Source organism: Nelumbo lutea, chromosome 2 (genome assembly GCF_056320005.1).
Source record: "Nelumbo lutea isolate HS-2025 chromosome 2, American lotus-T2T, whole genome shotgun sequence".
NCBI classification, from domain to species: Eukaryota; Viridiplantae; Streptophyta; class Magnoliopsida; order Proteales; family Nelumbonaceae; genus Nelumbo; species Nelumbo lutea.
The window spans coordinates 43,419,814-43,445,984 of NC_142685.1; the positions used below are offsets into that span (position 1 = coordinate 43,419,814).

Consider the following 26,171-nt stretch of genomic DNA (forward strand, 5'->3'; position numbering starts at 1 on the left):
ATATGTACGAATAGGGTTTAAGATTTCTAGAATTTTTTAGACAAATATCCCTTTTTTGAAATAGGGTCCTTATCTATTATGAGGGCATAAAATGTAATGTGAATACTATCATTCATTGTATTCAATTACCTCTCATTAAATTTCATTCAAGATATTAATTCTCATTCACCCTCATTTAACCATACATTTAAGGCATTTTTGTTTCTTTTAGTTAATAAATTATACCAATTAAATCCATACATAAATAACTCTAATAACATAAAAATATAAATAATTTTGGGTTAAATAGGCCAACTCGTGTTGCATTGTTGCCACAATTAAATAATAAAAAAGTAAAACTTGATAAAATGCAAAAAATATTGAATTTAAAGAAAATTTTGGGAACATCTTTAATATCATATATTCATCATATTAGACAATAATATGTATGATAAATAAGAAATACTTATATTAATGATGGAATACAAAATTTAAAACCAATTGGAAATAAAATTATTTTCTTATTCTCTCTCAGTAAGTTTCATATCTAAGGTATATTCTCTCATTAAATCCAATATTTAAGATATATTTTTGCTCATCATTAAATACATAATATTGATTTTAAAAGTATAAAAATAATATATTTTGAAAATAAAACCATTTTCTTCCCTCCTGGTGATGGCTAAGCAATTTAACCATTTGGGTCATACGAGTTAACCAATAATGTCATGATTAAATAATAAAAAATCAAAATAAATAATATATAAAAATGCAAAAAAAAAAATTGATCATATCTCTAATATTATATATTCATTATACTAAATAATATTAAGTATGAAATGAAATAAAATTTTTTATTAACAATGATAATGGAGTTACAAATCTAAAATAAACCTTGAAATTAAATTAAATGATGTCATAGTCGAATAATAAAATGTTTAAAATAAAAATACAAAAATAAAGAAAAAATTAGAGAACAATTTGAGCACATATTTGATGTTATATATTTATAAAAAATAAAATATTGGGCCGTCTGTAATATTATACATTCACCATATTGAACAATTATACATAATTTTATAAATGGTGGAAATGCAATAATAAATGGTTTAGGTGATGGGTTGGTGGTTTGGGTTAAATGGATTGATATTATAGTAAATAATAAAATTTTAAAAAATAAAAAAAGGCATAAGGAATATAAAATATAAAGATTATAAAAAAATTGGACACATATCTAATATTATATATTAATTATACTAAATAATAATTATTTAGTATGATAAATAAACATTATTTATATAATGTAGATGAAATATATAATTTAAAATAGATTTGAAAGCAATGCTATTTTTCCTATCTAGATGGTGGGTTAATGATCAAACTTTTCAAATAAACTCATGGTGATGTCATAATTGAATAATATATATTTAAAAAAGATAGAACAAAAAATTGAAAAATATACAATTTTATCGAAAACATTTGGAGACATTTCTAATGTTATATATTCATCGTATTAAATACAAAATTATTAAAATAAAAATTATTTTTATCTATGACGGGAATATAATACAATAATAATAACAATGATAATAATAATAATAATAATGGTGATGATAATTGATGAAGGAAGATTTGGCCCGACCTCTCTATTACGTGACACGTGGCAGAAACAACAGTTCGGCAAAAGGGGCCATGCCTAGGCGGGAACAAGGGGACACGAGCGGACTGAACTCCCTACCGGGGGCCCGAACTGACCCACCTTGTAACAGCTCGGGATACCCTTCGCCGAACTGACCTTGTAACAGCTCGGGATACACTCCGCCGAACTGACCCACCTTGTAACAGCTCGGGATACACTTCGCCGAACTGACCCACCTTGTAACAGCTCGGGATACACTTCGCCGAACTGCCACCTTGTAACAGCTCGGGATACACTTCGCCGAACTGACCCACCTTGTAACAGCTCGGGATACACTTCGCCGAACTGACTTGCCCTATAGATACCTCCGAGCTCAAGACCGCCTCGCTCAGCACTTCGCATCACTTGGCACCGAAACCAAACAAGTCGTACCACGCCTGACACTAAGGAAGTTTGTGCCCAAGGGCGCCGCGCCTGACTAACTTGGGATCTGACGTTTGGCGGTAGCACCCTAAACGGCCACCTGCCACCGCCACTGACACCGCCATCTCCAGTTAGATGACGGTTAGGCAGTGACGGCTCTGTCTCAGCAGAAAGGACGACGGCCGAATTGACAAGCACAAGGGTAATCATACTTGACCTGACAAGGGCCCCGGGACGAGTGCACGAAGTGACTATAAGAGCCACCTGCCCCCCGACAACGGAGGTATGCAAACTTTGCGCTATCTGGTATTACCTTGCTTTTGAAGGATTCTAACTTAAGCTTTGGAGCCTCTACACCGGGTTCCCCCCGGAGCTTCTCCATCTCCTCCGTTTCAGGTTCCCTGCTACCCCGTTCGGAAGCAAGGCAGCGGACAGCTAATACCGGCCGGATCGCGCTCCATTAATAATAATTGTCATTGTAATTTAAATTTTCAACGTGTAATGCACGTCAACATTTACTAGTTTGTCCTAGTCTGTCTAAAGCTCTTTCATAGATAAGTTGGGTTTTCTTTTGAAAGTCTAAATAACAATGAATGGCAAAATCGACTGCAAAATGGTAGTTTTTAAATTAAGAAATTTTATATAAGTCGTGTGACACCACATGCGAACAGATTGAAACGGCATACTAATGGTAGGGAAAATTTTTGTCCTTTGTTAGAAAATTTAAGCATGTACTTTTTCAAACATAGAGTAAATTTGTGTCCATTTTCTAAACCATAAAGGTACTTTAAGTATTTAACCCTTTTATTTTTGAGGGTCCGTTTGGTTTGTTGGAATAGGGGTATGGAACTGGAATCAGAATGGGCTATTTCGATTCCAACTGTTTGGTTGAGCATAATCGAAATACCATTCTCATTCCTGCTGGAATGGCATTCCCCCATTCGAGGGAATTGCCATTCCCTACCCCTCCCTTGGGAATGAAATCCCATTCCTGTTGATTTTAATTCACATTCCCATTCCTGTTTTAGCCAAATAGACAGTGGGAATGGATCATTCCGATTTCGATTACGGTGGATTTCGATTCCGATTCCGACTACAAACCAAACGGACCCTTAGTTACTTTCATTTTTTTATTGGAAAATATTACTTTTATTATGTTATATTCACTATAGTATTTTAGTGAAAAAAAATCCCTTTATAGTTCTTGTCTTTTTTTTTAAATGTTTTCATAAAACATCTCTTATTTTATTGTTTTCTTGTATATTAACAAACATATTAATAATTTTTTTTATTATCTTAGTCTTTTTTAGTGGAAATTTCCCTTAATTGCTCTGTTTGTTCTCAAATTTTTAAAATTGAGATGAATTGATCAAACCAAATCGGCGCAATTTAGTATGGATTGGAAATTGAACCTAGCAGGTAAGTGGATGGTTTTAAAGTATTCAAATTACCTACATTGCTCTTGTTTTTGTCTTGAAAGCTGGGTCGAAACAACCAAACTAGTTTGGTACATATGAATTTGTAATTAAAGCTAGCATTATGGATGACAAATTTCCCCATCCCCGACGAGGACCCAACTTACTTGACTTGGGTTGAGGATGGGATTACTTTGGTGGGGCATGGATAGGAATTAATAGGGATCTCCAATTAGGGTCATGGTTAGGGGGATTGAGGTCCCTACCCCGACCTGACCCTACTTATACATATATTAAATATATTTTGTAATATATGATATTATTTACATTATTTGTATATATTGAAACACATTTAAAATATTGTTTGAATTTAAAAAATTGTATTTATTTTAAGTAAATTTATTTTTTCAAAAAATGTTGTTAACTAAAAACAATTTGAGGATTTGGGTCCCCGTGGGGAACCCGTCCTTGTCAGGGATCGGGGGTGGAGGACAACTTTTATTGCCGACGGGGATTAGGGATGAAGACAGTGATTGATTTCATAATCGGGGTTAGGGTGGGGAATATGGTCCCTGTCCCGTTGCCATTCCTAGCTAGCATGTTGTACAATTTTCGAGTATTCAAATAACCCAACCCAAAAACTTCATATTCTTGATGCTAGTGATTTTTAGGCACCTACAATATTTTATGCCTTTATTTCTTCTAATGGGAAACTAACAAAGGTGGAAAAAAGCACGACTCGATGCTTAAAAAAAGGAGAATGATGGTTCAGCCAAGGGTAGAATTTTTAGGCCCAAAGTACAATTGGGGTAGGTGCCAGCTCATAATTGATGCCAATTCACGGGCAAACATTGGTGTATAGAGTGGGGTTTTTGACATTTTGAATGTTTATAGGTATGTAGTGGAATTCAGAAATCTGCATTGGGCCTGAACGTACTTTTCCATCAAAAATCAAGTTGATCACAATGGAAGAAAATGACAAGGGACAATTCATGTTCATAAATTTTTTGTTTTAGAAGATTATAAATTAAATTTTCACATACTTTATAGGAAAAAAGTTAAGTAAATTACAAAGACTTATTGTACATAAGAGTGTCAATTGGATTGGATTTGATCCAATACGACATGGTTCAATGTTTGTCTATTACAAATGGACTAGGTCCAATCCAGTCCAATCCAACGAATAATTTGGACCATTATGGACCGCTCCAATTCAATGTATGGACTGCCCAATATGCACAATTTGCTTTTAATTTATATTGGTTCTAACCCAAACCTGGTCTATTGACACCTATATTCTCATCTTCTGTAAATGGATTGAATTCTGGATCAATCAAGCCCAATCCAATATAGATTCATTATAGATGGACGAGGTCTGATCCAATCAAATAAATACTTTGGACCATTAAGTAAATGGTCCAATACTTTGGACTGGTCTAATTCAACATCTCTCATTGATATTTCCAATCCGTCTAAATTGATTTTGATTTGAAATGGACCCAATCTAAAGCCCATCGACACCCTACTTATAAATTGTACTATTTAGGGTAAATCTCTTAAACTAGCTTTATGATTTAGCTAATTAACTAAGTGTGCCCTTACTATTTATAACAATTGGCTAAGTGTAACCTTAGTCACTAAACATGGACGGAAAGGTCAATACCTGTTTTACCCCTATGCAAAGTTACATTTTTGTCCTTGATTTTAACTAAACTCATAATCCCTCTCACACACTTGCCCCATCCGTCAAAAGAGAAGAGGGAGGAGCGCCATCGCCATTGCCATTGCCAACGACTGCAGTTGCTACAAATACTTAACGGCGGAAGTCCAACGGAGGTTGGTGAGTTTTTTTTTTTTTTGTTTTTTTTCACCAAGAATAGATCCATGCCTCTTATCTTGCCGATGCAAGTTAAGTTGAGTCCCGAGATTCTGAGGAATGTAGCGGGAACCTGTGATTACATTTCTGATATGCCCGATGAATGCTTGATCTGCATTTTTTAGTCCCTTGGCTCTGACAACCATAAAAGCTGTTTTATAGTCCATCGGCGATGGTTTCGAGTTGAAAGACAAAACCGACACCGTCTATCGCTCAAGGCGGAATCCGATCAACAACTTCTAATTCCCTTTATTTTCTCTCGATTTGATACTATAACCAAACTGGCATTGAAACTTTGTATAACCAAACCGACACCGTCCAAATCTCTTCATGTTGTTGAAACTTTGTATGACTCAAACTTCGCGCTTGCTGTGAATTGACCGGCGCATGCATGGAGGCATTCACTAAGAATTGCAAGGGTTTGAAGAAGCTTTCCTATGACTCTTGCATGTTTGGTTATAAGGGCAGGAATGCCATCGTAAATCACAGTTCTGCTCTTGAAGATATGTCTATGAAGTGCCTCCGTGGCATCATGGATGGGACCGCTGTCAAGCCTATTGGGCCAGGTGCCGCGGCCTCGTTCCTCAGAACTATTTGCTTCAAGGAGCTTTACAGGGGCCAATGCTTTGGACTGCTTATCGTATGTGCCAAGAATCTGATTAGACGACTGTCACTCGTAATAGGTACGTGTGTGGGAGAGTTCATGTCAAATGGCATTTTCGACCTATGAAGGATAAAACGGGTATTATGTAACATTAGTCATATGTATATAGATTTTGGCAGAGAGTTAACGATAAGAATATATTTGGTCTATTGCTAGAAACAGTATAGATATAATTAATCGATTAGCTAAACGGTAAGGGTAATTTAAGAAATTTATATTTGCAATCAGCCATGCTTTACCATGTTGTTTGTGTTCATCTTACTCTTATTCAGACAGTCTTTACACCTTTGTCCCATCCGAGTATGACAATATCAGGTGAATTTTTATTACAATCTGTTGAATTTTGATGAAGTGGCCATACTATTGTAAGCTGTATTGAGCTGTACTACTATTTAGTACATATAAAAGTATTGTTGCATGCAAAGCATAATTTATCATTTATATCAATGGTTCAAAGTACAATTTTTCAAAGTGGAGGGTAAATTAAAGTAATTTTACCTACCACATTTCCCTCCATCAATCCCAAATTTGAAGGAAGAATGCCGGGTACACGGTTTGAGTGGCCGTATATCATACCGTTGCATTAAACACCTTAACTTCGACATGATGGGGTCCCATTTTGTTATGTTTTCAAACATTGGGCCCCATAGAATATACGGTCACGGTGGCCACGGCAACCGTATTCCGTACGGGTTGGTGCAAACGTGTATGATCAACGTTGCAGCATAGAAAGTACGCAAAGCGGGGGGTTCAGTTGGGTCCCACCTCTTTCACCCCCTGATTTTCAGAGAAGTACTCCCGGCAGAGCCTTCTCAGCTGTTCGTCTTGTTTCCGACTTCCTCGATCTCATTCGCTCATCGGCGGTTTCATATACATTGCTTCCCGTCTCAATCCTTCCTTATCATCTACATCTCTTCTCCTGCGTCAGAAACCCAGCTCCAATGGCGCCCGTTGATCCTCATTCCTTCACCGATTCCTCCCACCCTTTCGCCACCCATGTCTCCCTCTCTATGTACTTTGATTTCGCCTCTTCCACCATTCACGCTTCCTCTCTGCTTACCCTCCCAACCCCTTACTCGGGCCCCATCTCCCTCGACGTCCGTTTGCTCTCTATCACCTCTGTCGTTGACCCGCAAACCCTAACCCCTCTCCCATTCTCGCTCTCTACCGTCCCAGAACCGATCAAAGGCCAACACCTCACCGTCTCCCTCTCCAACCAATCGTCATTCCTTGTTGCATTCTCGACAAGCCCGTCTTCATCCGCTCTTCAATGGCTATCGCCGCCTCAGACCTTCAAAAAGACCTTCCCCTTTGTGTACACTCAGTGCCAAGCGATCCACGCTCGTTCCGTGTTCCCATGTCAGGATACTCCGGCCGCACGCCTTCGTTACTCGGCCCGCCTCAATGTACCCCGTCAATTGTCGGCCGTGATGGCAGCACGGCACATCGAACGCCGGTCACCGGTGTCCGGCGAGGCTGCAATGGCATGTGATGATGCATTGTGGTGTGCTGACGGTAGGGTGGTGGAGGAATTTGTGATGGAGCAGCCTGTGCCGCCATATTTGTTTGCCTTCGCGGTGGGGGAGATTGGATTCAGGGAAGTTGGGCCTAGGACGAGGGTTTACTCTGAGTCGGTTCCAGGACTTCTGGATGCTGCGGAAAGGGAGTTTGCGGGGACCGAGGAGATGATTAGGCAGGGAGAGCGACTGTTTGGGCCTTACGAGTGGGAGAGGTTCGACTTGCTTGTGTTGCCACCGAGCTTTCCCTATGGTGGTATGGAGAATCCGAAGATGGTTTTCTTGACACCGACTGTGATTAAGGGTGATGCTAGTGGCGCACAAGTGGTAGCCCATGAGCTTGCTCATAGCTGGACTGGGAATCTGATCACTAACAAAACTAACGAGGATTTCTGGTTGAATGAGGTAAGCTGATTTTTCTCTGGCAGTCTTTATCCATACCGAATCCATTTAGTCGGGTTGCTTGGTTGTTTGTTTGCTTTTCTGTAAGAAGAAGAATTTAGTCGGGTTGCTTGGTTGTTTGTGTTGACTGTGGAAACAAATCCTTTCCAGAAAGTTACGAAAACGACATTTCTTCTGATAATCCGATTTTCCGTAATCACTTTAGGAATAGATTTTTGGTCCTACGGATATATGCTTCTCTACCATTGTTAATTTTCCAAGTTAATCCAAACACCGGGAAAATTAGGAAAATGGTTCCCAATCGTATTGTATAATTTCCGTGGGAATCATTATTTTTCCATTAATTTACATGCAATCTAGCGAAGCACTCCTATAAGGAGTTATCGAAGTGAATTTGAGTTCCCCAGTTATTCCTGGTTAACAAAGTTATCTTGAGGAGCTTTTGTTTCTATTCGGATGCTATGTATAGGTTCTTTTTATGTTTTTGCTCTGATCCTAGGGTTTCACAACATATGCGGAACGGAGAATCGTTGAAGTCGTACAGGGAGAGGAGAGAGCTGCTTTGAGTATTGGAATTGGCTGGAGGGGTTTAAATGAAGAAATGGAGAGGTTCAAGGATAACATGGAGTTTACAAAGCTAAAAACCAAACAGGAAGGGGTGGATCCAGATGATATCTACTCCAGAGTTCCATACGAGAAAGGTTTCCAGTTTCTTTGGCGCATTGAACGTCAGGTAGGTCATGGTTCATAAAGTCATTCAGATGTTATAGAAGGAAGCATGATAGAGTCATATTTATTTATCTATCTTTACTAATTCAGATTGGGCGGCCTGCATTTGATGAATTCATTAAGAAATATATTGCCACATTTAAGTTCCAGTCGATTGATACCGAAACATTTCTCAATTTCCTGAAAGCAAATATTCCTGGAATAGAGACACAGATAGATTTGGTTCTTTGGACTGAGGGTACAAGTATCCCTTCAGATGCCTTTGAGCCTGTGTCCAACATCTATATTAAGATTGTATCACTGGCAAAGGAGTTTAAACTTGGGAGGATGCCAAGAGAGGATGAAGTTGCAGATTGGCAAGGGCAGGAATGGGAACTTTATTTGGAGAATTTGCCCAAGTCTGTTGAAGCTTCGCAGGTACTTCTCCCCTGAAGAATTGTTTGATGTATTTTCTCTATCTGCATTTAACCTTGACTATATGTTATACTGATTGCTCAGCTGAATATTTTCCTTTTTCCCCACCACTCCGTTGTTAATTACATATAATTTTCTCGTTGGCATCTTTAATCCATCTTTTGAATTGTTATGGCTATAAGGCTTTTATTTCCTACTTAGGTTAATATGTTTCAATGTACCAATAACCCCTAAATGTGATGAAAATCCTGCTCATCTTTTTTACCTTTGGTTCCAGATTCTTGAAACGTTTGAGGGATGCTTGAGCTAGAAAAGGTTGTTATTTGGTTGGGAGATGGTGCTTAGAGGAACTAGAGCCTTGGTTTCTGGGGTGAGCATCTTGTTCAGGTGGACCAGCAACTCCATGGTGGTTTGACCCTTATGGTCCGTTTGGTTGCCGGGAAACAGTGGGGTGAGAAGGGATGGGATGGGAAGGAAAAATTTTATTTTCTCATGTTTGGTCACTGTGTTTGTTTGCTGATACCCACCATCCTACAGAATCTGCTTCTAGCATTTGGTTGATGAGAAAATAGATTTATTTGCATTAACAAGATAAGGATCACCATGAAAAAAATAAATACAGATACATGCTTAGAGTAAGATAATAATCAACAGAAAAAAAAAACTAAAAAAAAAAAACTGTTGAAACCTTGGCCTTAGTGTTTTAAAAGTGAAAGGCACAAGGGCCATTTTGCGCCTGAGGCACGTGCCTTTTTGAGGCAAGGTGCACAATTAAAAAAAAGCTAAAAAATAAAAAAATGTAAAAAAATAAAAAAATATTAAACATAATATTAATAAAAATATAAACTTAAATTTTAAAATGAATATTTAAAAAAATATATTATATTAAATTAAAATACATAAGCATAATATGTAAAGCATATTCGAATGAGAATTTAAAAATGAAATCAAACATATAAAACATTTTCAAGCATATAAAACCCACAATCTCTTTTTTCTCAATTAAATCAAGTAGCTAATGTGACATATTACATTCCTAATTCTACAAACCGCCTTTGTGCCACACCCCTCGAGGCAAGCCCAAACAAGTCCATGTTGGGGTCTTAAATTTTGAGTTTTCACACAAAATAATGATTTTATAGTTTTAATTGCTTTTAAGAAGATATTTTGTTAGGATGAATGAATGGACGATATTACCAAATAGGGGGTTCTCAAAGTTTTGGTGAGCGAGCGAAGGTGGGGCCCCCGGCCCAGTTGCTTGATTCAGAAAAAGGAAAACGCGTCAAATTTTCAAAAGGCGCATGCCTGGGCTAAGGCGCACCAGGCGCATGCCTTTTGAATGGGCTGCGCCTAGGACCTGGGCGAGGCGCCTACCCTAAAATGCGCCTTGCCTGTGTGCCTTGGCATGCCTGAGGCGCTCCTTTTAGATCACTGCTCGGCCTAGAAATCAATAGATATCAGGGTGATACCTAATATCAGGGTATGTGATACCTCGGCCTAGAAATCCCCTTTGTTTGCCCTGAGATGACCTGAAACGGAGCAAGAATAAAATAAATACAAATAAATGCAGTTCAATATAACAAAATGCCGAAATCTATCAAAATTACAACACAAAATGGTAGATATTGGTCTCTAAACACAAAGATACGGAAGCTGGAATCGAAATAACAAAATGTTGGCAGCCAGAAGCCAGAAAAGTGGTACCAATAACAGCAGACGCCATACCAGAACAAGTTGGTAGATATTGGAACATTTTGGTACAATGAAAGGAAAACACTAGATCTGGATGGGGCAAATGCCGGAAGCCAGATCTGGAGCTCTGCCATTCAAATGAACACCTTGAACAGCAGTTCAGGTGTTTTCTGGCAATGGAGATTCATCCGGACGAACAGGGATAGAGGTAGAAGACGGTGAGATTCAAATGGAAACTCACTCAATGAAAGGAGATAAAATGGTACCAAAACAAACGGAAATCACGAGAGGAAGCCAGATCTGAGATTACCTTCGAAAGAAGTCGCTGGAGATGGTGCCGGCTAGAAGACTATTGGACAGCGTGAGAGGTAGGTGATGCTTGGAGTTGCTGCTCTTGACAAAGTTTTCTCACCAACTTTCCCTTCTCAGTGGGGTTGCACCATTTTGGTGTGACCCTGCACAAAGAATTTTGAGAATCCGTGTCACATTTCTTTCTCGTCCCATTCCAGCGTTTTCCTCAAAACAAACACAAGAAAACTAGAATATTCCCTAAAGATTCTTCCCATCCTATCCCCTTCTCGGCAACCAAATGGATTGTTAGGTTGGCTAGAATCGGATGTCTCTGTTGCATTGTGGTTTCTCTATCCTGGGATAGTCTTATACTCCTGTTCCTTTTTGGATCCTCAATTTGGATATGGTTCACCTCTTTTTTGTGAGGTGAGCTCAATTGTTTTTAAAACTTAAGTGCTTTTTTCTTAGTTAAACTCAATAACATTTCTTTTGGATTCATTAATCATTACTAATAAAAAAAGAAAGAAATAACACTTCAATGAAAAAAATTGATTGGCTTGATACTTGATCCGTTTTATCACTTGAGAATAAATTAGTTTAACATACCCTTGATGGATGTGCTCAATCCGTTTTATCACTTGTGTATTTAGTTGACTACTTGTGTGATAATTTGGGATGAAAATTGGACAGTGACACGTGGGATGGTTGATAGATGAGAGAAACTTGGGTGTAGTGTAACTTTTACAGTCATTTAAGAGTTCTCTAATAATTTCTACAACTTTTAATTATAAATTTTATGTTTAGTACTGACAAGGATGATATATGAAAACTATGCCAAATTGGTGGCACTTTTCCAGTAAAAAGATCAGTCCTTTTCCTTTGTGTGCTGTACTGGATTATTGGTTACCCGTATCCAATTCGACCCATAGGCTCAGTTTGGAAAGAGTACAAATACAAATGTGTACAGTGCAAATACATACAAAATGCAAGGTTTTGCACTCTACATATTTGTATTTGTATTCCTTCCAAACTGAGCCATAGGAAAAAAACATCTAAATCAGTAGGCTCATTCCAGTTTGTGTGGGGAAGTAAACTTGATCTCATATTCTCAGTACACAATTTGGTTGTTGTTGCAGGTTGTGTCATTGGATGCACGCTACAGCTTGGCAGAATCAAAGGATTATGAGGTGAAGGTGGCATTTCTCCAACTGGCCATTTCGTCTGGCTGCAGAGAATACTATAGTGAAGTGGAGAAAACTTTGAAGGAAGTTGGGAGGATGAAGTACCTTCGCCCCCTATATACTGCACTGGTACAAGGCAGTGGAAAGGAAGAAGAAAAGATATTGGCTAAAAGAGTTTTTGCAGAGGCTCGTGATTGTTATCATCCCATAGCTCAAGGTGTTGTCGAGTCCATCCTTTCCAAGCATCTGTAGCTTGATATACAAATATACTTTAATCATACTAATGAATCTAAACCTAATTTTCTGTTTTTTTGTGAATCTTGCCTTTTCTGATACAATCTTGTTAGAAAGAATATTAATGTTTGCTACTAAATTTTTTGCTTCCCCTATTATTACCACCACAACATCACCTGTAATTACTAGCAACCCTCGCACACTTGCCAGTGACTTCCCACATTGCATGTTATTGGAATTGGCAAGAAAAGCCATTGTTTTGTAATGCTTTTCTGAACTTATTTCCATGTAAAAGGGTTGCAAAACAAATGTTGGCCAGAAAAAAGGAAGAAATACAACAGTGTTTTACAGGTTGAAAAGTTTTAACCTTAAGACTTTACCTTGTTAGATCATGAATACAACGTTTAGCAGCAATTGCCTTGGAGCCTGTAAATTAAAAGACGTGTATAAGTAAGGTCTTTCTGTGCACCAAATTGGAGAGTGGATTTTTTTTTTTAAAGGTCAATTTTTTGGTTTGATAGAAAATAAGATTCTGCAATGGTTAAAAATTCTGTAAAATACGGACAGGCCTAATGCAAATTTTTAAATTTTACTGCAGACTTATAAACATTCAAAATGTCAAAACCCCCCATTCTATACACGGCCAGTGAGCTATGACTTACCCCAACTGTAATTTGGGCTTAAAAATTCTGACCTGGGCTGAACTGCTATTCTCCCTAAATATTTTGGGAATCTTCATTTACCCCACATAGGGGTGGCAAATAAGTGGGTCGGGTTGGGTGTGGCTTGTAAGTACCAAATTACAGGAAAATTCAGAAAAATGCAACAAATTATAGAAAAAATACAAATTTTGCAAAAATAGAAAATGCATAAAAAGCAAGAAAATACAGAAAAAAGCAAAACTTGCAAATAAATAACCAAAAAAATACAAGAAAGTGTAAAAATTGCAAAGAAAAGAATAAAAGGTATAAAAATGTAGGAAAGTTACATAAATAAATAGAAATTATGAAAAAATGCAGAAAACATAGCACAGAACATTATATAAAACTAACAAAACAGAGCATAGAGACACGGAAGATGGTAATATATATATATTGTATATTAGTAGAAATTGTAGAAAAGAGAAAATTATTCAAAAATTAAATAAAACTATATTTAGAAATCATAAAAAATAGAAAATGATAAAAATTTCGTAAGAAATTACGGCTAACAAAACAACAGAAATCGCAAACAATAGAGAAATTATTCAAAATAAATACACATGTTTTATCCAAAAACTAGAAATTGCATAAAATATAAAGATGATTAAAAAATAAAAAATATATTTCAACAAAAAACTGACACAAAATGTTAAAAAGTATATATTTCATCTAAAACGGAAATTGGGAAAGAAAAGTGCTTGATGTAGAAGCTGTAGGCTTCAATGGTTGTATAGGGTGTTCGTTGAAATTTCTTTGCAAGAGGGAGAGATCTTCATCGATGAATACCGTTCGCTGAAAGTTGAAACTTGAGCTCAGGGATTTTGGAGTAGCCGAGTCGACGATTTGGGGGGTTTTGCTTCAGATTGAAAGGGAAAAGCCTTAGATATTGATTATCTTTGTGGTTTGTCTCAAAAGCAGATATATTCCACTGAGGGATTTTGGGTTGAGGTCAAAATTGCTAACCCAACCACCAACTATCCCATTTCTGGTGGTAACAGAGTTCGAGAGAAGCAAAAGCCATGAGATACTTCATTTATGACAAACACTGAAAGAGGAGAAGAAAGTTGAGAAAATTATCAGAGGTGGACAAGATGGGGATGTGTGGATGAAATTCAAGGTGGATAGTGTAGGTAGAGAGTAGTTGGCAGGAAATTCGGCTTTTTATTAGAGAAGAGATGGATTTCGAGAGAATTTTCTCCCAAAATTTGATGGAACGAGGAATTGGGTTCTGCACAGTGGTTATCTACATACAAGAAAAAAAAAATTAATTGAATTAATTTATCCACCAGCTGAAGCCTGAACCTGAGGGCTGATTATAAGTTTTTAGCTTTTTTTAATCCTTTTACATTGTAAACGCCATTTGGATTTTGATTTTTTAAAGAGTGGTTATGAAAATTAATAATTACTATAAGAACACATTTCTTAAATTATCCTTATGATTTAGTTTATTATCGTCTAACACTATTTTTGCAGTTTCAGAAAATTAATATTGTAATTAAAATATTAACTGAATGGCTGAAATGTCTGTTTTGCCTTTCATCATCTTCGGTCTGTCTTCACCGCCGCCCAGGTCCTTTCCCTACTCTTACATTGGAGAAATTGTCGATTACCAAAAGCGGTGGCCATGTTTAAACAAATCGTCTTTTGGTTTTGTATAACGAACAGAATCTAAAGCATCATCTTCTTTGTTTCTGTATAATGAACAGATACCAGAGACGAAGCCTCATTGAATGTAACCGACTGTCATGCGACAATGATTATTAATGATTCCAAGGGGAAGAAAAAGAGGGATCGGAGATTAGCAAGGGAGGACAATGGATTTGGGGAGACGAAGAGCGTGGCGACCGCTTCTGTTGAAAATAGTAGGCCTAGTAGGAAATCGAAGCGGAAGAAACTACAGAGGCGTTTAGAGTGGCGGACGCCGTTAAACAGTAGTGTAGACCGCCAAGGGAGTGGTTGCGGGCAAGTGGGTAGCGAGGTTGTAGATCTTGTTGGGAAGTTGGAGGAGCGGTGAATGAGTCCATGGACCTCATAGTCTGTGAGGTAAGAACCATCCTGACTGGTGATGCCAGCAACCAGGCTATCTTGCGCCCCCGTGGCTGTGAACGGGTTTTCAGCGTAGTGTCTTCGCCATTGATTATTGCAGCGACAGATCCGGATCTGGAGGAGGTGTGGTTTTCGGATGTTCGAGCGGCACTTAGAATCGGTGGTCTCTGACATCCAAATCCGGTTCCGCTCAGAGCTTATTGCTAGGCCAAATAAGAGGGAACGGGATCTGCTCCTCACACGGGGAAGAAGAGTTCGGCTTCAGTGCAGGCACGCTGCGTTCAGGCAAGATTCGTGCATTTGGAGGACGAACCACGTCTCTTCCGAATCGTGTGAAGAGCTGAAGCATGCGAGAAATCTTCAGCCCCGTTAGTTATCACTACCGTCAGTCTGGGTTGAGCAAAACGCGCTCTTCTCTCCCCTTCCCTCCTGTGACGAACCTCACGCTCTCTCTCCTCATCTGCCCGGTGGCGACTGCACAACCATCACCGCCTGGATTGAAGCCGAATCCAAACGTGAGTTTTGCTCCTCTCCTCTCTTCTTCTCTTTTCTCGCAGACGAGACATCTCTCCTCCCTCTCTCTCTCTCTCTCTCTTTATCCGACCGACAGCGAATTAACAACCATCACCGCCGGCGACAAATAACCATAACCTGCGGTGAGATAAACCTCAGAGTATCTCATGATTCTTTGGAGTAGAATCCCGTTTGGGTTTGCCAACTCCTCACAATCCATTCTTTTTCATACAGAATTTCTCATTCGAAAGCGCAGTCCCAAGAAATGAAAAATATCACTTAGATGAGAAGTACTGCAGTTCTGCAAACTCTCTTCCGAAAGGCCACCAGAAAAATTGTTTTTGATAAATCCGGAATCTGAACAGAACTGGAGGAACTGCATATCTTATTGTCGACCTGCCCAGTAAGAGAATTATTGCTCACATTGAAGACAAGAAGATTTCGTAAGTCCCCAAGTTCAACTATATTGCCATCAAAAGAATTGCTAGCTAGAGATATTAATCAAATGGATAGACTTTAAACAACTTAGTGATCCTAAGATAGGGCCCATTAGCATGTTAAAGCTGAGATCAAGAAACTCCAGATGATGCAAATTTGATAGTTCTGTGGGTATTCCTTCTTCCAGAAAATTGTGAGAGAGATCAAGCCATTTTAACTGATCTAGATTACCCAATGATCTTGTTATCATCCCTTTCAGACCTCTGCTTGGCAGCATCAACATAATTACCCTCCTGGCAGCTGAACCATTAATCCAATTCCCACATTTAACACCAACCCATTGACAACAAATCGACTCATTTGCCCATGCCGAGATAATCGACCCATCTGTGAGGTTTCCTGCTAATTCTTTGAGTACCAATAAATCATTTGGATCATAGGTAGCAAACAAGACAGACCGTGAAAACCCATTGTACGAAAATCATCGGAATGAACTCCAACACCGCCATGACCGAAACCGAATGGAGTCCCTACTTCAGATTATAAGGCAACCACCCCATGAACTAAATTCAATCTGATATTATGCTATACACTGCTCCTCATAGAAAGAAGCTCAAATGGACAAAACACCTTCGCAACAACACTTCCAAATGAAGCAACAGTTCGCAACAGTCACCTAAAAAATGAGATTCCTACCTCAAGACAAATCCCTGAATCAGAAACCAACAAATCCATCAGTCTAGTATTGTTTTGTCCTATAGATTGAACCACAGAAAAATATTAGAATTTCAAATGTATGGAATTTCTTCGAACCCATATCCTAAAACACCTCAAAATTAAACCACAAACAAAAACCTTACCAACATTCAATCACTTGCAACAGAAGTAACACCGAGTTGCTGGCCCGTAAACCCAATAACAACTCTTACTACAGTTTTTTTTTTATTTTTTTTCTGTAAATGGTCCTGCTCTATATAAAACAGTATGCCTCGAATTCTTTATTTTTTAAGTATAGAATGCAGGGCAATAAAGAGCAAGAAGAACAAAAAGAAAGATATTTCTAATTAAAGCACATAAACTCATAACACCAGTAACATAGCAAGAAGAACATATGCAAAAAAAAACAATATCTGAGGTTGATCCCGCCGCCGGTGATGGTTGTTAAGTCGCCTCGAATGGGGAGAGAGAGGGAGGAGAGATGTCTCGTCAGCCACAGAAGAGGAGAGGAGCAAAACACTTGTTTTGCTTAAACTTAAAACTAACGGTTAGTCTCGCTTACGGGGTGAAGCATCTTTGCATGCGTCAGCCCTTTACACGATTCGGACTCCCAATGTGCGAACGGTGCCTTGACTAAGGGTGTTGGACTGAAGCCGAACTCAAAGAGAGGGAAAAATATATATATTATTGACGTTACCTTTACACGATTCGGACTCCGAATGCGCGAACGATGCCTGGATTGAAGCCGAACTCAGAGAGGGAAAAATATATATTATTGACGCTACGGCCTGATTGTTTAAATCTGTGATCCAGTTGATTTCTGGTATCCATCGGACAATTCAGCTTTTCCTCGCTGTTGAAAGGAAGAATACAGTGAAAGAGGAGAAAGAAGAAGGGAGAAGGATGAAGGGTAAAATTGGGTTTTAAAACGTATTGCACCGATACAGATGTGTATCGGCATGCAATCGGTCAATACGCACTGGTATGGGGTGATACGTGCAAAATGTTGCATCTTTATATATGTGGCATTTTTTGCTACTCTAAACCATCAAGCTAGGCTTTATCATATGTTATTAGATAGGGTAAAATAAATTATATTATGTTTTTGTATTGACATACAATTTAAATAAAAAATATGTGTTTATATTTAACAATACTAATTATTCCAAGCAATAATATTTACAAATAGTATTTTATAAATTAATATAATAAATAATTTATCAATTCCATATTTATATAAAAAGATAAATTTTAATATCAATAAAATTATACAAATAAAATATTAATAATAAAATAATTATTTTAATATTTAAGTTGCACATGATATGCATTTTAAAATTTTATATATTTTTAAAAATTATTAATTAATATTTTAATTTACATTAATAAGTAATAATGACATATTTATTGTTTAAAAAATATTATTTACAAAATCTTGAAGAATATAATATTAAATTGAATCTATCAAATTTTTTATTTTGAATTATTTATAGAAATAAAAATATTAACAATGGAATAGTTATTTTAGTAAATAAAAATTATGAATTCGTATAGGATATATATCTTATAAATTTTAACAAATTTGATATACTTTAAGTTAAAAAATAAGTTATATAATAATTAAAATATAATATTCACATGTGTTTAGTGTCTTGGGCTCTTGATTGATACATTATAAATAAAATTATATGATATCTAGGCTTCCCTATATATTAATTGTAATATATTTTTTTATATGCATCATTAAAATATATACTATTTGTGACTAATTTGGTTTTAAATTTAGTATTATTGTATTTTGTGGAATTTGTATGTATTTCTCTAACATATCCGTCTATTTTCATATTTTTTGTTTGTATCAATGCATTTCCAAAGCGTATCCGTATCCATATCTGAATTTTCTGATACAATACCTGATACCAATACTTTAATCATTGCCTTGGGGAAAACGGGATTCAATCCCAAGTTTCCTCTTCAACCACTCAAAGAACTTAGTCCTTTACCAACTAAATTGGTACCTTCCAACCTCCACAAGATATGCCAATATAGTTAACAAAACATTCTTTATATTCTTTATACACAATTAGACCTAGCAAAAAGTTCACCCAACCCGCAAACCCGAAAAAACATCATTAGGGTCTCATATTTAGCTACCTGAATTTCAAAATGACTCAACCTGAAATAAAAACTAGGTTTGGTTGGATTGGGCCATGGATCAACCTGCTAACCTGATTGTTGGGTCTAATTGGGACCATTTATATATTGTTAAAAATGTCCACTCTTTAATCATCACTATTTAGTGTTTACTCTTTGAATTGTTAAATATTCAAGTTTTTTTATTTTATCTTTGGAGTTTTAAGGTTAATTCCTTTAATTTTGGCATTTTCCTTGTATTTCTTTTTTATTTTTTAAAAAGTCATTTTTTTTGGATAAACCGAATTGACCCATGGGTCAAACCTAACCCAAACATTTAGGGTTAGAGTTTCGCATTTTCCGACCCAACCTGAAACTCAATCCAATCCGAAACCAACCCAAAGTGTCTTGACCCAACCCACCCAACCCAATTGCCAAGCCTACACACAACTATTCGAGGTAAGGTTCAAAATATCGATATGCTCGATATGTCGATAGGGGCATATCGGGCAAATATATACTGCTTTTTGATGCTTTTTTATTATTTTTTTCACAATTGGTATAGGGGGCCCGGTTTATGGCTCCTCCACCCCCTGAATCGGTTAGACCCCCGATACATCCACTATAGGGGCATATCAGAAGGGTCCCAGAATGATACGTATCAGCTCTGATATGGGCCGATATGTATCAATACTTTGAACCTTGATTCGAGGTTGGTTGCATTTCCCCCATAAACCTATACCAATTAATCTAATATACAAAATTGCCCTTGAGAGATCAGAACATTGTTAGCTGCCTTGCTGGTAAAGTCTCTGGGTGGTTGCAGTGGGGACCCGGGATCAAGTCTTTTCTTCACCCTTACTAGTTGACCCAGGAACTGGTAATGGCTCCAGGTCCAGTTTAAGACCCCAAAACCGTCCGATTGGAATTCAGACCGACAGTCGGACCATTTGACATGGGAACCTGTGGTCTCAGCGGTTTTGTTTCTGACCCAATTTTCAAAACCATGTAGCTGCATTTTGCCAGCATATATTGATCTGAAACTTGATAAATAGAAAAGAATGCTGAATATACCAAAAAGATGATCATTTTTATGCTGCTAAGTAGTAAACAAAACAGTTATATACAACATTTTAATCTTGAGCCATCCTTGCTTGATGCATCGACCTCAATAATGCGATCTAATGGAGAATGCAACCAAAATTCGGAGTTTATTTGAGATGCTTCCATGAAGGATCCTCACACCTTTTTTCTGTTCATGAGGTAAACAAGAGTAGCCCATCTCAAGCCCATTACCTCCCCAACCCTGGTGAAGGTGGTATTTGATCCCAAGTCTCCATCACAAATTTACAACCAGCCAGACGATCTTATCAACTGAGCCAATTGGCACCCTCTCCAAACACCCTGACAGACATGCATCCAATGTTGTATCAAGGCTTGACTTTTTTTTTTTTTAAACTGAAAACTGAACTGTAAAGCTTAAGGCAGTACTGGAGCCATCATAAAAGCTAACTTGCTGCCGATGGCAAAAAATAGATGGAATAAATACGAGATCAAATGCACACTAACACCCCAAAGTTAATTATTGGCAAATTTGTATAAATGGAGGAAAACATGGTTCAAAATATCAATAATCTGGATACACCCAAATCACGTATTCAGAGGTTTCAACAATCGATACTCAGTTTTTTTTTAACCAAACTATATGCACAGATAGATATATTTTAATGTTCATTAATGGTTAAACCTATTAAAAATTTCTAGCTCTCTGCATTTAGAATTTCAGTAATCCTGAAAACCAATTTCTGTCATACGTTATGGTACCATATATATTGATACTTTGAACCATGGAACCAAATCCAGTCTATGACATGGTGCCCAGTGCTGAAATTTCAGGGTCTTCCTGCCCCCAGTTCTAAGATATTTGAGACCAATCTTTACAAGTTATGCCATACTACCTGCAATGGGGCTCCCATAGGATAAAAAACAGGATAGGTTTTCCCCAGGCCATTATATGCTACAAACATCACAGAATTAAGTATTAACTGCATTTTGCACCAAGAACAGTTAAAACATGTTAAAAAATTAAGATAAAAAGCAGGCATTACATAGATAGAGTTTTTTCTCTTTTTTTTTCTCTAGTTTCTCCATGTGAAAAAGATATTATCCAGCTATGTATCCATAGTTGCACAAGCACTTTCCACAAAAACATTGCTGTCAGATGATACTAAATTAGGCAATTAATTTTCATCTGCTAATGATGAATGCTGTCAAGAACATGAATTAGCAATGCACAGGGTCTGCAATCGGTTGATATGCCATTCAATGTCTTTCTCTTTATCCTTTTGGCATTTGTCTTGATTAATCTCTTAGAAATATTTTGTGGTTATTCTTAGGAACCCTACTGATGGGTGTGCCCCCTTTGCAAAAAATGTGATGTGCCTAATCATTCCACCCCACCACACACAGAAGAATAAATAATTAATACTGTTGGAATAATGTTTTCACTTGATATTCAAGTATAGAAAGGTAATAATAAGCAAATTTTTAATGATCGTGTTATATTCACACCAGTTGCCCCATTTATGAAAAGCCAACCAAGTAAAACCAATTTCATATTTACTAAATCTAAATTGAAAGAACAGAACAAAGAAGGAATAAAAAGAAGGGGAAGACTTATTCCATTTTCAGAACTTGCATTTTACACTTTCTAATAGGCTCACACTTTGACTGTATTACAATGTTGATTATTGTGCTTGTATTGACAGCTGCAAAGTGTTCTGCTTTGAAATGAAAAAAAATATATTAAATAAATACATGCATAAGCAATCATGACAGAAAACAAACAAAATTGGGTTGATAAGTTGTGTGATTCTTATCTTCTAGTGGCACCAATGCTTCTCTGTAGCCAATAATACAATGACTTTTTTGTGACTTTCAACCTTTGCAAAACCACAGGTCTTCTGGCCAAAGATTCACATTCCACCAGTAGCCCGTTTTTTCCCAAATTTCCATGGTCTAGATCTATTCTGACAGAGCTTCCAACATCATGTTTAACATGTGGAATTCTAGATCCTGCACCAACAACTTCAAGCCCTAATTCATCTCGAAGAAGTTTGATTATCACATTGCGCACCTCAGCCTCATGGTTGGCAGCACCAACACCTTCCTTCCTGACTCCTAAGATGATAACCATGTCATCCTTGATTGCATGTCCTGCAAACATGCACAATATATAAAACTCTGTGTTTAGACACAAAACAGATACCAAGTCCAACAGCCCCAAAAAACGCCTAAATACAACTTCTCTTGATGAACTTCATCAAAATATCAAAAACATCCAGAAATCACCCAAACTGTTTCTTTTTCCAGTTAAATCAGATGATAAACTGCTCATTATACCATGTGAAAGGTTTCAATCCTATATACCTTCCAGAACTCTGCAATGTACAAAGGTCATCAACATCTATCTATAGCAAGGTTAAAAGACTTATAGATCAAGAAAACCTGTCTAAGTTGAGGAACATCAAATTAATTCTGAGGTAGAGGTAAATCTATTGTATTATCAGTGTTTGGCCTTGGATGTATGTTATTGTTTCTTTTTTCCTACTTTGTGTATATCCATGTGCACATATCAACATATAAGGAACATATTTCTATTACATCTTATAAATGCTGACCTAGGGTGCATCTCTCTTTCATCATCTGCAAAACTGCAAGAATAACAATCCGAGCTTCAACCTGTTGAAACAGAACATGGAAAGACCTGAGGAAGTAGATCGAAAAATAAGAACAATGACAGAAATAGCTGGTTCACTTGGAGGCATGGAAAAGACCAACTGACTGAGTACTGATTTTCAGCAAACCCACCAGCATAGCTTTAAATAGATGTGTTTGTCTGACTTTCTCTCTATATGGAAATAAACACAACATTATGCTTTTCCATTCAAAGGCATTGGAAATGCTATATCTAGCATTTTAAATATTGGGTCCGTACTGTATGTCATACCTATGATGCACCCCTATTTCAATATTCAAATGTTTAAGCCAAGTAGGGCATTCCGTGTTGACATAACACAACATGGATGTTGCTAAGATGTACCTAGATATTTTACAATCAAGAATCTTTATAATCTGACAAATAGAATTTGGAATAAATTAAAGAATTAGGGTAAAACCATATCAATGTGCTCTAAATTATATATCTCCATGTATTTATACCAATGTTTTAAAAACCAACCAAGAGGCTGAACCGTTTTTGGCTCCGGGTCGCGGGTTGACCGTTTGGGTCAAGTGGGTCAGACTGCCCCACATGTATTTAAGGTATATGTGTGTGTGTGTGTGTATAAATATATATTTTATCAATAAATAATGTATAATTCTGTTTTAGATATATATAATTGCAATTTGAGGCCAAAAAAGAGCTTTATTTTTTTTGCGAAAATAGTGGGGCAAGGCACTGTAAGCATAGATCTCGAAAAGTTACCCAAAATAAAAAAAAGGATCACCCCAATTGGACATTGGAGTGCAAAGTTACGGCCTCCGAAAGTTTGCATGCATTGAGTGTGCAACCCACAACCCGGTGACAGGGTCGAATGGGCCAATGGTTGAATCGAATGGGTTATACAGTTCTTGACCAAGTCAACAGTTTTGACCACATAATAGGTTTTGACTGAACTGGACCCGGGATCCTGGCCGGATGACAGTTCGACTGGTTCAACCAGCCGGGTCAATGATGGGTTGAAAAAACTGATTTATACCATGAGATCCTGTAGTCAAGTCCAATACCTTAACCAACATGTGAAACTTACACCATAAAAAACAGTAGATAAATAGTGTCTGCAACCACCAACCCATGTCCAACACTCATATCAAATGTAGTTATGATGTCAGCAACATTACATGCTATTCTACCAGAATTTGCTAGATCAATATATAAATCATGATAGTGTTGTTCCTAATTTAGTTATGAAAACCTTCATTGGCTCTAGTAGTATCTTGTTTCAATTGGTATCAAGCATTGAGTTGGATGTTCTTTATATATGAATTCTACCTTTGTAAGTCCCCGAAGATCAACCACCAGGTTGTCTGCCATGTCCTTTTGTAGGTGTGCTGCAACCACTTCAAGAAGCAGACTTTGGGGTTTCTCTATGCCAGATTTGTTACAAGAACTTCCCAGCCTCAAAAGACTTTGATCTTGATTGTTGTCCTGTATTACTCCTTCACACCATTCCTCAATTAGCTCCTTGAGAAAATAATCATTGGCACTATACCTGCAGTATACATGCTTGTTTTATTAGAAAAGGAAAGAGCAGATCCAACTACACCCCTAACTGTTTGAAATTGTGTCCTACATAGACTTCTTTGAGTACAAATAAGGAACACCATACATCACTAACATTCTGGATACCTTGTAGGTATTGTTGGCAATTTATTGCAATACATCTCACTTGGAAAACAACAAGATTTTAAGTGGCAGAAGCACTTGCACATGTGTCTGTAACAAGTCACAGTTACATGGGTGTGTATGTGTGCATGTGCATGTCAGGAAGCCCTGGAAGCAGTCTTTTCACCTAGGCTATTGATGGGAAAGTACAGAGATGAAGGGCATATCCGTTCGCTAGAAAAACTGCTAAAATTACAAAAACTAGATTTTAGATGGAGTTGCAGGATGAAACTTGGTAGGATGAAACAATGCAAATTGGATACAATGGGAAACTTGTAGGTTTTGATGTAAATCAAAGAAAATTGAACTTGGATCAATTCCAGTTCTTTAAGGATGCTAAAAGAACTCTTTGACAAAAAAATCTGTGGACTGTTGATTGCTATAATGGCTACTTTCCAAGGGGGGTAGAATCACTCTAGGGTGTGGGAATCAGTCACCATTCTTAACATATGCTATAAGAACTCAAGTAAACTCAATTTATTGACATTAAAACATTCTATACACATTTATAGATTGTAGGTTAATAAAACTTCTAAAAGAATTAAGAAATAGAAAATTACAACTAAAATCCTACAATTTAAACAAAACAATAACTCCTACACTACTTATGCAATGACTTTGGAACTTTAAACATATGTTGACTATTACTAAAGTAACTAAGCAAATCTCTCTCTCTCTCTCTCTCTCTCTCTCTCTGGTTCTCTAAAATAGAAAGGTGCTACACAAGAGCCAAGGGGTAGACCATCCTCAATAATCTTCTAATGCAATTCTATCAATGGTTGTGGGAATGTCTTCCCCCTTTTCACCTCTATTTTAATGACCTCTTTTGGCTATTAAGTCTGTTACCTGGTTGTCTTGATGGTAGATGTGGCATGCTTCAACCTCAATTGCTGCAATCCCTGCCACCCTCTGAGTGTCAACTATTGTTGTTTTGATGTGCTATGGGATGTTTTTTGTGCCCATATGACATCCTATAACCAATCGAGAGTCTCCTATCCATTTTTTTTTCATCCCTTGTTCCTATCCATGTTTATTGCTTCTCTAGCTGCCCTTGCTTTTGTTCTGTTATGCCAATGGTTGACAGTATAATCCTAGATATTTCATAGTTTGTACTAAGATCCTTCCTTGATAATCTCTAGCTACATATCCAGTTGTAGTTTCTCTTTGGTTTCCCAAATATGCATCCAAATTGGTTTTTATTATCAGAATGGGTAGGGTTGCCACCTTATTATGATGGTCTCCTTATTTGTTACTTGAAATGCCATCCCATCCAGAGATGGTTCTTGATTAGCATGCTCTACAAATTGTGGTTGGGCCTAGCCTAAGACATTATCTGGTATAGGTTATTTGTTAATTGCTATTTTTACTAGGTTATTCCTACCCGGTCACAATTCAGATGAGGAAAGCTAATTTCTCCCAAATGGGTCCTTCCTATGCAGATTTTGAATCCTGATCCACCAATCAAGAATGGTTCCATCATTTCCATTCAGCCCTAGGCATGTTCTATCTCTGGCATTCCAAATTAGATTAGCTAGATTGCAATTGTGGAAAGTATGTTGTTCATCTTCCCTCCTTTGGCCACAAATCACAAGTTGGGTTGTTTCTTATTCCTCTCTCAACCTGTGAAATAAGGAAAAAAAACTGGTGTCAAATTTAGCTCAAATTACAAGTATCATCATCATCCAATTACAATTTGGGTTGTAATTCTAGAAGCAAGGCTT

The 26,171-nt window shown here is 37.3% G+C and overlaps 2 protein-coding genes and 1 long non-coding RNA gene across 4 annotated transcripts in view; 1 reads left to right on the forward strand and 2 right to left on the reverse strand.

The window, feature by feature from the left end:
* The first annotated feature begins 6,740 nt into the window (after window positions 1-6,740).
* LOC148870221 (peptidase M1 family protein) lies at window positions 6,741-12,595 on the forward strand. The gene is made up of 4 exons (XM_088969725.1): window positions 6,741-7,918; window positions 8,415-8,648; window positions 8,735-9,061; window positions 12,178-12,595. Exons 1-4 carry the CDS (start codon window positions 6,938-6,940, stop codon window positions 12,472-12,474), a joined length of 1,839 nt encoding a protein of 612 aa, XP_088825851.1. The 5' UTR covers window positions 6,741-6,937; the 3' UTR covers window positions 12,475-12,595.
* Window positions 12,596-14,578: 1,983 nt separating this feature from the next.
* LOC148870222 (uncharacterized) lies at window positions 14,579-17,763 on the reverse strand. Its single transcript, XR_016107227.1, has 2 exons — window positions 17,569-17,763; window positions 14,579-16,864 (listed from the first exon to the last, which is right to left on the reverse strand). It is a non-coding gene; the product is annotated as an uncharacterized LOC148870222 (long non-coding RNA).
* A 3,899-nt stretch (window positions 17,764-21,662) lies between these two features.
* Window positions 21,663-26,171, reverse strand: part of LOC148870223 (Tetratricopeptide repeat (TPR)-like superfamily protein) — a 30,549-nt gene continuing 26,040 nt past the window's right edge. Inside the window, exons 10-12 of one of the 2 annotated variants that reach the window (XM_088969726.1) lie at window positions 24,058-24,277; window positions 22,685-22,745; window positions 21,663-22,220 (exon numbers count right to left, since the gene is read on the reverse strand). In XM_088969726.1, the coding sequence (XP_088825852.1) occupies window positions 21,880-22,220; window positions 22,685-22,745; window positions 24,058-24,277 (622 nt within the window). In that variant the 3' untranslated portion in view covers window positions 21,663-21,879. The remainder of the gene's footprint in view (window positions 22,221-22,684; window positions 22,746-24,057; window positions 24,278-26,171) is intronic. The other variant, XM_088969727.1, reaches the window with a different exon arrangement.